Source organism: Rana temporaria, chromosome 1 (genome assembly GCF_905171775.1).
Source record: "Rana temporaria chromosome 1, aRanTem1.1, whole genome shotgun sequence".
NCBI classification, from domain to species: domain Eukaryota; kingdom Metazoa; phylum Chordata; class Amphibia; order Anura; family Ranidae; genus Rana; species Rana temporaria.
This window is the reverse complement of record NC_053489.1, coordinates 12,678,833-12,693,438: the sequence shown is the minus strand read 5'-3', so window position 1 is coordinate 12,693,438 and position 14,606 is coordinate 12,678,833. Positions and strand designations below refer to the sequence as shown.

At 44.9% G+C, this 14,606-nt stretch overlaps 1 protein-coding gene across 1 annotated transcript in view; it reads left to right on the top strand.

The window, feature by feature from the left end:
* The window catches only part of LOC120935444 (vomeronasal type-2 receptor 26-like), a 57,664-nt gene that overhangs the window by 7,166 nt on the left and 35,892 nt on the right, over positions 1-14,606 (top strand). Inside the window, exon 2 of the mRNA XM_040347732.1 lies at positions 4,217-4,511. Coding sequence (XP_040203666.1) covers positions 4,217-4,511 — 295 coding nt within the window. The remainder of the gene's footprint in view (positions 1-4,216; positions 4,512-14,606) is intronic.

Genomic DNA, 14,606 nt, shown 5'->3' with positions numbered 1-14,606 from the left:
AGACCAAAGTTTTAAAACTTGCTTTATAATCGGACTGATGGACTGATGACCGATTGGTCAAAACCGATGGTTAGTACGCAAAGGCATTGGTTCAAAACCCGCGCATGCTCAGAATCAAGTTGACGCATGCTTGGAAGCATTGAACTTAATTTTTTTTAGCACGTTGTTGTGTTTTACGTCACCGCGTTGGACTCGATCGGATTTGGAACTGATGGTGTGTACGCACATCAGACCATCAGACTTCAGCCTTTAGTCCGTTTTCATCAGTTTGGACTGATCGTGTGTACAAGGCCTTACAGTCCCCCAGCCCCCCCCCCCCCTCGTTTTACTCACCTGAGCCCTTCAATCCCTCAGGGGAGACACGCTCTTCCTCTCTGCTTGGGGTTCTCGGCTCTTGAATGGATAGATTGATAGCAGCGCAGCTATTGGCTTCTGCTGCTGTCAATCAAATCCAATGACACGGGCGCCGGGGCTGAGTCCAGCATTCTGTGTCAAAAGACGCAAATGCTGGAATTGGGATTGCGCCCACAAAGTAACCCCCCAGGAGAGCGCTTCTCCCAGGGGGTTTACCGCTGTAGGGAGCAGCCACAAGAGCCACCGGGGGACCCCAGAAGACAACGATCGGGGACCCACTGTGCAAAACAAACAGCACAGTGGAGGTAAGTATGGCATGTTTGTTATCCAAAAAAAAACAAGGGTTTACAAACCCTTTAAATTAAAAGACACGCATGTAATTTAACCCTTTTGCTGTCAGAGAAGTTTTTGCGTTTTTTTGCACACATGTTTTAAAAAAAAAAAATAGGCCTAAAGATTGTCAACCCCCCCAAAAAATATATATATATCAGGAGGGGGCGCTCTCTTGTCCTCCCTCTTTTCCTGAGGCCTGCCAGGTTGCGTTCTCGGATAAGGGTCTGGTATGGATTTTTGGGGGGACCCCTACGCCATTTTTTATTTTGGCACAGGGTTCCCCTTAAAATCCATACCAGACCTGAAGGGCCTGGTATGGAATGTGAGGGGACCGCCACGCAATTCATTTTTATTTTGGCACATGGTTCCCCTTAACTTTTAAAAAACAAATTGGCGCAGCGTTTCCTTTAATATTCATACCAGGCCGCAAGGGCCTGGTAATGGACTGGGGGGGAACCCATGCCATTTTGTTCAATGAATTTTATCTGTATTGCCAGGGACCCGACAATACATTATATCCGCAAGTAAGTTTTAAATGTTTTTCTTTCCTTTAGAAATGTCATTTTGCTGTGGGACTGTTCTAAACATGGGAAACATGTGCTACTTTACAGGCAGACTAAGGACACCCCCTAGGTACGAAATTTAAAGGAATATTTCACTTTTATTGTTTCACTTTAAGCATTACTAAATTCACTGCTCCTGAAAAAACAACAGTTTTTAAAACTTTTTTTTGCATTGATAAATGTTTCCTGGGGCAGGACCCGGGTCCCCAAACAATTTTTATGACAATAACTTGCATATAAGCCTTTAAAATTAGCACTTTTGATTTTTCATGTTCGTGTCCCATAGACTTTAACGGTGTTCTCAGTGTTCGAACAATTTTTTTACCTGTTCGCAAGCTCTGGTGAGAATCGAACCCGGAGGGGGGGGTGTTCGGCTCATACACATATATATATATATATATATATATATATATATATATATATATATATATATATATATATATATATATTGTAAGGGGTTAGCTCGGTAGCGGGGGTGTGTGACCCCCTGGATGGGTTCACTACACACGGAACAATACAGAGAAACAGCCGAAGACGGTTGAAAACAAAGAATTTGGTTTATTCTTCCATCTTGCTGGAAACAAGTGCAAGCGTCCAAACAGCATAAACAAAATCAAACATAAAATAAACCCTGGCCACTTGGGGCATCTATCTTCACCACACAGGAACCTATCTATGGGGTCTGGCACAGCCTAGTACTGGGCAGACACTGCTGGTCATACAGCAGTAAAACAAATAGTCTTTTTGATTTTTATCACACAGAAAAATCAACAGCACCTCACCTCTTCAGAAGTATTTCTGTTCACTGCTCTCCTTCACTCAAAAAGCCTCAGGATGCAGCAATCAGTAGTAATCCTCAGAATTACTTATACAGGCCTTAATTGCCTCATTCTGAACAGCTGAAGTTTTTCAACGCCCTTAAACCTTCCTGTCTACTTCTGCAGCCGACACCTGATAATAATTGGTGTATTGTCTAAACAAGGCAGAAATGTGTCTCCCGTCTGTGACAACACCCACATATTTACCTGACTTCCTGTCACTATATATATATATATATATATATATATATTTTTTTTTTTCTGAAAGCAGACACCGTAGAGAATAAAATTATGGTCGTTAAAATTGTTTTATGTAATTTAAATCACTCTGGTGTGCTTGGTTATATGTAACATGTTTATTATCACCATCAACCTTTTTATGGTGATGACTTTTTGTGACAGGCAGGGCCATCTTAATAGCATCATGGGCCCCTGGGCAAAGTAATGCTATGGGGCCCCTACAATGGAGACAGTGGGCCAGATTCTCAGTGAAGATACAACGGCGTATCTCCAGATACGCCGTCGTATCTCTGCGTTGTGCCGTCATATCTATGCTTAGAATCAGTTACGCATAGATATCTATTAGATCCGTCAGGCGTAAGTCTCTTACGCCGTCGGATCGTAACTGCATATTTACGCTGGCCGCTAGGGGCGTGTACGCTGATTTATGTGTCAAAATATGTAAATCAGAGAGATACGCAAATTCATGAACGTACGCCCGGCCGACGCAGTAAAGTTACGCATTTAGGTTAGGCTTTTCCCGGCGTATAGTTACCCCTGCTATATGGTGGCGTAAGTGCGGCGTACCAATGTTAAGTATGGCCGTCGTTCCCGCGACTAAATTTGAAAATTTTACGTCGTTTGCTTAACTTGTCCGTGAATGGGGCTGGATGTAATTTACGTCCACGTCAAAACCAATACGTCCTTGCGGTGTATTAGGAGCAATGCACACTGGGAGATTTCCACGGACGGCGCATGCGCCGTTCGTGAAAAACGTCAATCACGTCGCCGCCGCAAATTACAGAGCAAGTGCTTTGAGAATACAGCATTTGCCCATCTAAGTTGCGGAGGCGTAATGTAAATCGGATACGTTGCGCCACCGCAAAGATACGCCGCTGAACGAGAATCTGACCCAGTGCAGGTAAACAGAAATCAAGTAGGTAGGAGGTAGGGGATATCTAGAGTGTAGAGGGGTCAGAGTGTTGGGGGCATATCTGGGATGTAGATGGGCAGCATGGGCTCAAGGACCAGCTGCTTTGGGGAAAGGGCAGGGGCCCCCAATGCAGCTGGGGCCCCTGGGCAGTGCCCAGGTGTGCCCTCCCATTAAGACAGCCCTGGTGACAGGTTCTCTTTAATGAGACATCTGGGATCTAAAAGACCCTCCCAATGTCTCCCCTGTGCTCCACTAAATGTAATGCATGCAGATTGCATTGCATTCCATTCTATTCTGGCCACACTGGTCAGGGAGACTGACAGGGGCTACACGGAAGTGATGTCAAACACGTGGCTTCTGGGTCAGCAACAAGAAGGACAGCCGATGTGTGCCCTCTTAGTACCCTTCCCCATACACGACGGCACCCGCTATGCCAGTCCCCAACCCACAGATGGGCAGGCGGAGGCAGTACATAGCGGAGGCACACATTACCGGGGTGAGTGGAGGCACCGGACTGCTTTCATATGGCAGGTAGCAGTCAGACTGGAAAAGCCCTCGCCTGTCAGGTCCATACAATACATGGAACCGGCAGCTAAAGGGTTAAAGGATTGGTGTTTGTACTATATTGCCCTCAAAGTCACACTAAAAGCAGGACCTCTCCCCCGATGTACAAATGATTTATTTCTTTATTTGATTATTTTTTCTTTGGTTCATTTTCCCTATGACTTTGCCAGGATCCCATGCCCTTTGTTTGATAAGTTCTTATCTTTAGCCCTGAAAATGACCAGAATGTTATCATAATTTTATCAAAAGTCAATTTTCATTTGAAGAATTGTACAACTTTGTCAAAAAATGTGAACAATAATTTACTCCACATTAGTAAAAAAAAAAGAAAATGTTTATTTGTTTATTTTTATTGTATTTTTGTATTTTTATTTGTATAATAATATATTAATTAGCTTGATTAAATGTTATGCTTTCTAAATCTTTCACAGGATCGATATATCAGAATATGAATACTTGATGGGATTTTTTTTTGCAATCGATGAGATTAACAAGGACCCCGATCTCCTTCCCAACATTACTCTAGGCTATCACTTGTTTGACACGTGTGGATACATTATGAGGGCAATAGATTCCACCCTACAGATACTGACTGGTGGAGGAATGTCGGGTGTTCCAAACTATTGGGGTACGAAAAACTCTGAAGTCGCTGGTTTTGTGGGCGATGCCACTTTCCCATCAACACTTGCCGTGGCTGAGCTCTTGAATATTTACCAGTACCCACAGGTAGGTTGTCGCTTCTGAAAATGTCATAACTATGATTTATGGGCTATAAAAGCAAATAAAATCCTGGGATATCTCAGCCCAACTATACAAAAAAATACAACAGTTTTCCAGTACACTTACCAGATAGCATTGGTGTGTGCATTAGGGTGTGCACCCCAAAGCTTAAACACACATGTGCATTAAAGCAGTCAGTAGAGTAGTGAATTGTGTCAGTAGAGCTGTGGACTTGTCAGTAGGGTAGGGGCTGGTTGTCAGTCAGTAGAGCAGTGTCCATAGGGCAGTGGACTTTGTCAGTAGGGTAGAGATTGGTGTCAGTAGAGTAGTGAACGGTGTCAGTAGAGCAGTGGACGGTGTCAGTAGAGCAGTGGACGGTGTCAGTAGAGCAGTGGACGGTGTCAGTAGAGCAGTGGACGGTGTCAGTAGAGCAGTGGACGGTGTCAGTAGAGCAGTGGACGGTGTGAGAGCAGTGGACGGTGTCAGTAGAGCAGTGGACGGTGTCAGTAGAGCAGTGGACGGTGTCAATAGAGCAGTGGACGGTGTCAGTAGAGCAGTGGACGGTGTCAGTAGAGCAGTGGACGGTGTCAGTAGAGAAGTGGACGGTGTCAGTAGAGCAGTGGACGATGTCAGTAGAGCAGTGGACGGTGTCAGTAGAGCGGTGGACGGTGTCAGTAGAGCGGTGGACGGTGTCAGTAGAGCAGTGGACCGTGTCAGTAGAGCAGTGGACCATGTCAGTAAAACAGTGTCCATGGGGCAGTGGACAGTGTCAGTAGGGCAAAGGTTGTTGTCAGTACTGCAGTGGATGGTGTCAGTATTTTTTTGTATTATTATTATAATTGTATTACTTTATTTACAATATTTTTTTTTATTATTTTTTACAATTTTATTTTTAAAATTTGTTAGGAGCCCCTTTGGGTGGCTTTGGTGAAATAGCAATGGTCTAAACAGATCCCTTTTGAGACTAATGCCGCGTACACACGACCGTTTTTCAAGACGAGAAAAAAATCAAATTTTTTAAATTGGTCGTTAAAAACGGTCGTGTGTGGGCTCCAGAGCATTTTTCACGTCGAGAAAATGGGCATTAGAAATTTAGAACATGCTTTATCTTTCCTCGTCGTTTTTCATGTCCTCTTGACATGAAAACGGTTGTGTGTAGCCTTTAACGACGGAGAAAAAAAACATGCATGCTCAGTTATGAGACGGGAAATTAGCATAATCAGCCCAAAGGGTGGCACTATTCGAAAGGGAACTTCCCCTTTATAGTGCAGTCTTACGTGTTGTACGTCACCGCGCTTTGCCCAAGCCTTTTTCTTTTTCACGATCGTGTGTATGCAAGGCAGGCTTGATAAGAATCACATCAAGAAAAAAACATTGTTTTTTTTCATGACATTAAAAACGGGAGTGAGGACAGAGATTCCCCTTGCTCGGTAGCCTCAGCTGCCACAGGGGTGAAGTGGCAGTCAGAAGGGGAATCTGCATTGCACAGTGTGATTAGGATGTATACAAACCCAAAAAGAGGTGAACCAGACGAAGCTACGCGACACACGTTTGCGAAACACGTTGACGTCACACAGCCCCAAGATGGCGCTGTAGTGATTCCCCGGCAAAGCGGGTGATACGAAGAGGTTCAGCCTATACGTGACACTGTGCAGAAAAAAACAGAACAGCGTGACTGACAACACAGCACTCTTCAACCCACCTACACTACAGTAGAAGTGTATTAAGACACTTCGCAGCCCGCTGAAGGGATCACATCCAACTTCTGAGGCAGAGGATGAGACCGCACGGTACGACTCTATGACAAGTGGAGGCGGTAAGGTGGAATGCATTTTCCGTAATCTGACTGTTGTTTGATTGCACATGAACTGCTTCACATATCGCTACAAGAATCTTTAAAGGATACCTACATCCAATCGGCAACTGGACTGACCCAGAGAGTAATTGCCATTGGTAGCGATATTCAATAGCATATCAATACACCAACTTAGCCATGATAAGCTCCTCCGTATAGGAGTGTTGCTGGCTATTTAATGAATCAGTGCTACAACGTATGCCAGAGATTGGAGTACCTGGAACTAAATACACAGAAGGACACCCCTGACTATTGAATCAATACACACTTCAATCCATCAGGCTATGGTCAGGACTGCAGATTATATATATATATATATATATATATATATATATATATATATATAATTTCTTATTTGAGCAGCATCTTCATACCAGATTGGCCAATCCATGTGACTATTAGCAGCTTTATTCAAAAAGGATAGCCATATGTTTGCTTCTTCAACTAACTTGCTTAGTATCATATTAGTGAGTAGAGATGTACAGAACTGTTCGCCGGCGAATAATTTGTGGCAATTTTTGCGCGTTCGCGTTCGCCGATGCGCGCGAACATATGCGCTGTTCGATCCGCCTTCTATTAATTATCATTGAGCAAACTTTGACCCTCTACCTCACAGTCAGCAGACACATTCCAGCCAATCAGCAGCATACCCTCCCTCCCTGACCGTCCCACCTCTCGGGCAGCATGCGTTTTAGATTCATTCGGAACCTGCATTCTTAGTGAGAGGAGGGATAGTGTTGCTGCTGCTGAATTGATAGGGAAAGCTATAGCTAGACTAGTGTTTTCAGTGTCCACTCCAGTCCTGAAAGACTCATCTGATCTCTGCTGTAAGGACAGCACCCCAAAAAGCCCTTTTTAGGGCTAGTAACCCCAAAAATACATTTTTAGGGCTAGTATATCAGTCAGCTTTTTTTTTCTCTGTAATCTAATTGCAGTTGCCTGCTAGGAAGGCACCGTGTGTGTGTCAGGATCACAGCGTACACTGTGCCCAGTGCCACCCACCACTCATCTACAGTATCTTGGTGGCACAGTAGATAACATTTAAAGAAAAAATGTTTTTATTACTGCAATATAATAGTAGTCAGTTGTCTGGCTGGCAGCATGTGTCAGGGTACAGCGTACACTGTGCCCAGTGCCACCCACCACTCATCTATCTTGGTGGCACAGTAGATAACATTTAAAAAAAATGTTTTATTACTGCAATATAATAGTAGTCAGTTGTCTGGCTGGCAGCATGTGTCAGGGTACAGCGTACACTGTGCCCAGTGCCACCCACCACTCATCTATCTTGGTGGCACAGTACATAACATTTAAAAAAAATATATATATATATTACTGCAATATAATTGTAGTCAGTTGCCTGGCTGCCAGCGTGTGTCAGGGGTACAGCATACACTGTGCCCAGTGCCACCCACCACTCATCTATCTTGGTGGCACAGTAAATAACATTTAAAAAACCCCAAAAATTGACTGCAATAGAATAGTAGTCAGTTGCCAGCGTGTGTCAGGCTCATAGTGTAAACTGTGCCCACTTGCCCAGTGCCACCACTCATATATCTGGTGGCATAGTATATTAAATTTAAAAAGAAAAAACACAATTTTGACTGCAATAGAATAGCAGTTAGTTGTCTGCAGGCATGTGTCAGGCCTACAGCGTCTACTCTGCCAACTTCTGCCAGTGCACAGTGCCACTCATATCTGGTGTCACAGTAGCTTGCACGCATAGTACAACTAAACAAATAAAAAAAATGACTGGCAGAGGCAGGCCACCCCGCAGGGGCTGTCGTGGTCGTGGTGCTGTGATTCCCTTTGGCCCTAGAATAATGCCCAGTGTTCAGAGGCCACGTACCCTGAACTCAAAAAGTTTTGAGGACATAGTTGACTGGCTAACACAGGACACCCAATCTTCTACAGCTTCCGCTCATAACCTTGACACACCATCCTCCTCCAGCTCATCTTCGGGCACCTCTCAAGTTACCACTCGCCCGCATGCCAACACCACCAACACTATCATCACAGCTGCTTCACTTGATCTGTCAGAGGAGTTATTTACACATCAGTTGGAAGAAATGAGTGATGCGCAACCATTATTGCCAGAGGTTGTAGATAAAAGGGATATGACTCAGTCAGGCAGCATTACACACATGGACGTATGGTGTGATGATGATGTACCCGCTGCTGCTTCCTTTGCTGAGTTGTCAGATACAAGTGAAGCGGTTGATGATGACGATGTGTCCGGGGATGTCACGTGGGTGCCTGCTCGAAGAGAAGAAGAACAGGGAGAAAGTTCAGATGTGGAGACAGAGAGGAGGAGGAGACGATCTGGAAGCAGGGGGAGGTCATCGCAAGGAGCTAGTGGCACAGTCAGACAGCATGTATCGGCACCCGGGGTCAGCCAGACAGCACGCCAATCAACGCATGCTGTTGCCACCACCAGAATGCCGGCATTGCAAAGCTCAGCAGTGTGGCATTTTTTTTGTGTGTCTGCCTCTGATAACAGTGATGCCATTTGCAACCTGTGCCAAAAGAAACTGAGTCGTGGGAAATCCAACACCCACCTAGGTACAACTGCTTTGCGAAGGCACATGATCGCACATCACAAATGCCTATGGGATCAACACATGATGACGAGTACAAGCAGCACACAAGCTCAAAGCCACCATCCTCCTCCTGGTGCAGCATCTTCAGTCACATCAATCACTGCTGTCCTCCTTGCCCCCTCTCAACCATCCGTCACTCCGTCTCTCACCTTGAGCAGTTCCTGCTCATCTGCCCACAGTCAAGTGTCTGTCAAGGACATGTTTGAGCATAAGAAGCCAAGGTCACAGAGTCACCCCCTTGCCCAGCGTCTGACAGCTGGCTTGTCGGAACTCTTAGCCCGCCAGCTTTTACCTTACAAGCTGGTGGAGTCTGAGGCCTTCAAAAAATTTGTAGCTATTGGGACACCGCAGTGGAAGGTACCCGGCCAAAATTTATTTTCACAAAAGGCAATCCCCAACCTGTACTCTATTGTGCAAAAGGAAGTCATGGCATCCCTGGCACACAGTGTTGGGAAACAAAAAAGGAAAAACGGAGGGCGCACCGACCTAGTGTGATACTGATTGGTGGATTTTATTAAAATAGTAAAAACAAATCATAATACTCACAAAAGGAGTGTTAAAAACAGGCCTTGAATCACAATGCAGCAAAGAACCAACACCATCGGCATAACACGATATTGTTTCGATCCGTGACCGTGGCTAGGTCTGACGCGTTTCAGGGGAGAACCCCTTTCCTCAGAGCTAAAAGGTCTGCAGTGCTTCCTCACCAAGGGACTTGTCTCAATAAATACTAACTTTAGGTAAGTGGTAAAGACACCCCTCCCATAAAGTAGGAGGTGCATGGCCGGAAACCCACCCACATGTCCACCACCTTTTCCTTTCTCCTCTCTCCATGTCTATATCAAGCCATTCGTAGTATGAATACACAGTCCAGAATGCACTATACCCAGCAATGTATACAGAAATGTACATACAAATAACTACCACAATATGGCATCAATATATATATACACACACACCACAATATGAAAGACCTTTTCAATCAGAGCACTCAGCAGATTGCTGCCTCCAGGTACATGGTTACATCAAATCAGTAAAGTGCCAAAGTGTAGTGAAGCCTCTCATAATCAACACTTCCAATAAGGGGCTATGTAGTTGCTCATATGTGCCACACGAGCCCCACTTGCAGTGCTGTGCCTACCTTCCTTAGACGAGGTGGCTGCTGGAACGCACGCCCAACGTGGAGGAAGTCTTTTGCACTCCAGCCGAGTCTGCGTTCCACTGCGCATGCGCGTGACGTCATCGACGCCGCGCGCGGCGCATATACGGTGACAATGCGCTCCAGCTTCTAGAACCAGCAGGCTGGAGCGTCTCCTTCCCTGCTAGATGGCACGTTCCCAAAGGGGAGAGTTAGACCGTTGCCATCTAGTGGTGAAAAGTGAATGCTGCCGGCAGTGTCGCCTCTATACAGCAGGGTATCATCACTGAATGACAAAACACCAAAAGGAAGGGAGGAGGGAGGGGAGAGGAGGAATTTTAGGGGGAAGTAAATTACATGGAGCGAGCCATCAACCTTGTGCAAGTGAAGAATTATTACACACCCATTGCATAAAAGACATATATTATAAATTATTTTAAAATCTAACTTTCAAAAACGGACACGTTGGGCCATATTCTGAGTAAATCTCCGCTAGCTTCGCTTAGGGCACTTACACTCCGCTGTCCCAACTTACTGGAGCAGGTGTTGTATTCCCCAACCACTTGCTCCATAAGTTGGGACAGCGGAGTGTAAGTGTCCCGGCGTAGCCTGGCGGATCTCCAAGGGGGCGGCTTCTATTCAAATGAAGCGCGCCCCCGATACAAAAGAACTGGGCATGCGCCGGGCTGCAAAAAGCCCAGTGCGCATGCTCCAGTTCTCGGCGGAAAACGTCAATGACGCCGACGTGTGCGTCATTGACGTAAAGTCGTATTCAAGAACGACTTACGTAAACGACGTATCCGACGAAAAAACACGACGGGGACCCGACGCCATCCGTAACATGGCCTACGCGAGACTTGCGGAAACTTACCCCTCATATAGCAGGGGTAAGTTTCCGCTTACGCAAACGACGTTAGCGACGGTTACGCGACGCGAACTCGTTCGTGAATCGGCGTAGAAGGATCATTTGCATACGCAAATGACTCCTTCACTTAAATGCCATCTAGCGGCGGCCGGCGTCATTGCATTTAAGATCCGCCAGTGTAAGTGACTTACAGATGGCGGATCTTAAGTGTATCTATGCAAAACTGATTCTGAGAATCAGGAGCATAGATACACGGGTCAAAAAAGGGAGTTACTATGGAGTATCCTGAGTTACTCCATCGTAACTTTACTCAGAATATGGCCCATAATGCATAATTAAAAAGAGTTGATTATTAATTATTATTAATAAATTCCAGATAAAAATAAAACACCATTTAATTCAATTAAAAACCACATAATTTCAAAAATGATAACAATAATATAATAATAATGTTGCCTATGGTCATATGCCCAGCCTTAATGGTATGGATGCACACTCACAGAGGTCCCAGGTGATGGTACCTAGAAGGACTGCAGACCCTCCAGATATCTACATAGCTAACCGTGCAATCATACTGTTACAACCTCCCACAGTGCCCTTAGGGACACCTACAAAAGGTAACCCCAGTGGTACTACATATGATTTTGTGAATCGACTAGACTAAATATTAAAAAGCGAAAATGAATAAATAAATAAATGAAAAATGATAAAAAATCAATTAATTACATGAATCTAGGCCACGATGGACAGGTGGCATAGACATCTCTTTAGGCCATTTGAATTATTATCTATTTTGCATTACTAGATGATTAGTGCATGGATAACTGTTGTACTGGCTATGTTACCCATCTATTTGTTTTGGGAAGAAGAAAGAAGGGGGGGGGGGGGTTTTGCCTTGGAATTTAATAAATGAATAGTTTTAGATGATTTTGAGGGAGGAAGGGATAAAGGAGGGGATGCGGGCATGAAGAAGGAGGGAGGACAAACTGGAAGAGGACAAGAACATTATTATTTCTCTTTCTGCTCATGTTATAGTGTGCAGTTCTATTTCTTCGTTCAGTCCATTCGGCACCATTGTACCCAGAGTGAAAATCCAAAATGCTTCTCTTTTACAGAGAATTTGATTTTGAACACAGTGTTGGGGCAAGGGTCCATCTGACCAATGATACCTGGTCTGCAAATCACGGTCAGGGCAGGTATATCACCTACACTGCGCATTGGGTAAACCTGCTGACGGCGCAAGTCTTTTTTTTCACGTCGCGATTCACAAAACGTTGGCGCGTCGTAATTTCGTGCAAGGCACGTCGGGAAATTTGCGTCGGGAGCATGCGCAGTACGTCCGGCGCGGGAGCGCGCCTAATTTAAATGGTACCCGCCCCATTTAAATTGGCCCGCCTTGTGCCGGACGGATTTAGGATACACCGCCTCAAATTTCCAGGTAATTGCTTTGTGGATCGGGCACTTAGACAGAAAATTTGCAGCGGTGTAACCTAAAGCGGTTACGTTATGCTGCGCCCGGGCTACCTGAATCTGGCCCATTGTTTTCTGGGTCACTTAACTGTCACTGAACTACCTCAGCACGACCATAGGCTTTGAAAAACCCCCATCACCTGCAATCTCCAAAACGTTCATTGACGTCAGTGAGGACAAGGAATGGGACATGGCTAGCTTGGTATCCAACCTTTTGTAAATGGGGAGTTTGCGGTTGTGCTAATGGACTGTTTGCAGGTGTTGGCAGTGCGTTAAATGGAGAGTTTGGTCTGTCAGAGTTTGGTCTGTCACTGTGAACCCTAACCCTATTACAGACAGGGTTAGGTTTACAGATAGGGTTAGGGTTACAGATAGGGTTAGGGTTAGGGTAGGGTTAGGGTTACAGATTTCGTTAGGGTTAGGGTTACAGATAGGGTTAGGGTTAGGGTTACAGATAGGGTTAGGGTTATGGTTACAAACTGTAACCCTAACTCTATCTGTAACCCTAACGCAATCTGTAACCATAACAGATAGGGTTAGGGTTACAGATAGGGTTATGGTTACAGACTGTAACCCTAACCCTATTTGTAACCCTAACCCTATCTGTAACCCTAATGCAATCTGTAACCCTAACCCTATCTGTAACCCTAACGCAATCTGTAACCATAACAGATAGGGTTAGGGTTACAGATAGGGTTATGGTTACAGACTGTAACCCTAACCCTATTTGTAACCCTAACCCTATCTGTAACCCTAATGCAATCTGTAACCCTAACCCTAACCCTAACCCTATTACAGACAGGGTTAGGGTTACAGATAGGGTTAGGGTTAGGGTAGGGTTAGGGTTACAGATAGGGTTAGAGTTAGGGTTACAGTCTGTAACCCTAACTCTAACCCTATCTGTAACCTTAACCCTAACCCTATCTGTAACCCTAACCCTGTCTGTAACCATACCCTAACCTAACCCTAACGCTATCTGTTACCCTAAACCTAACCCTATTACAGACAGGGTTAGGGTTACAGATAGGGTTAGGGTTAGGGTTACAGATAGGGTTAGGGTTACAGATAGGGTTAGGGTAGGGTTAGGGTTACATATAGGGTTAGGGTTAGGGTTAAGGTTACAGATAGGGTTAGAGTTAGGGTTACAGATAGGGTTAGGGTTACAGATAGGGTTAGGGTTAGGGTTACAGATAGGGTTAGGGTTACAGATAGGGTTAGGGTAGGGTTAGGGTTACAGATAGGGTTAGGGTTACAGATAGGGTTAGGGTTACAGACTGTAACCCTAACCCTATCTGTAACCCTAACCCTAACGCTATCCGTTACCCTAACCCTATCATTAACCCTAACCCTATCTGTTGCCCTAACCCTATCTGTAACCCTAACCCTAACCCTTACACTACCTGATCGATATAACATCATACTTGATGTTTTAAAGCACGTTATTCCAAACAATTTATGAATGTTAGGTGATTTATGCCCTTTATGGATTAAAAACGGACTCTGCGACAACTACGTAATTTTCCATGGGAGTTTTGCCATGGATCCCCCTCCGGCATGCCACAGTCCAGGTGTTAGTCCCCTTGAAACAACTTTTCCATCATTATTGTGGCCGGAAAGAGTCCCTGTGGGTTTTAAAATTCGCCTGCCCATTGAAGTCTAGGGCGGTTCGCCCGGTTCGCGCATTCGTGAACATATGCGCAATCGCCGTTCGTGAACGCAAAATTTTAGGTTCGCGACATCACTATTAGTGAGTAAATGGGCATTGACCCCCTAGTTCCATCATTACTTAGCCATTAATCCTCACTAGGGGACACACAGGCTGGGGGTTCCCCTTATTATATACCATGATTATTATTATTTTTTTTTTTTTTTTTTTCACGGTATGATGAGCCATTTAATAGCTAGTTGACCTATGGAACTTTGATGCTGGGATTGAACATGAACCCAGCTACCGCATAGATATACAATACCACCCTCAAAGTCAGAATTTTTAGTTGGTTAAATAAGGATTAAAAAGGTGGAGCTTCAATAGTTTTTTTTAGGGGGCTTTAGATGCTCGGGGTGGAAGGGAAAGGACAAACTAGGGTATAGGGGGGAAGCTTTTTTCTCTTCTTACTGTTGAAGGGAAGATAAGGAAGGAGGGGGGGAGGGGGGGTGATGCAGAAAAACTCTG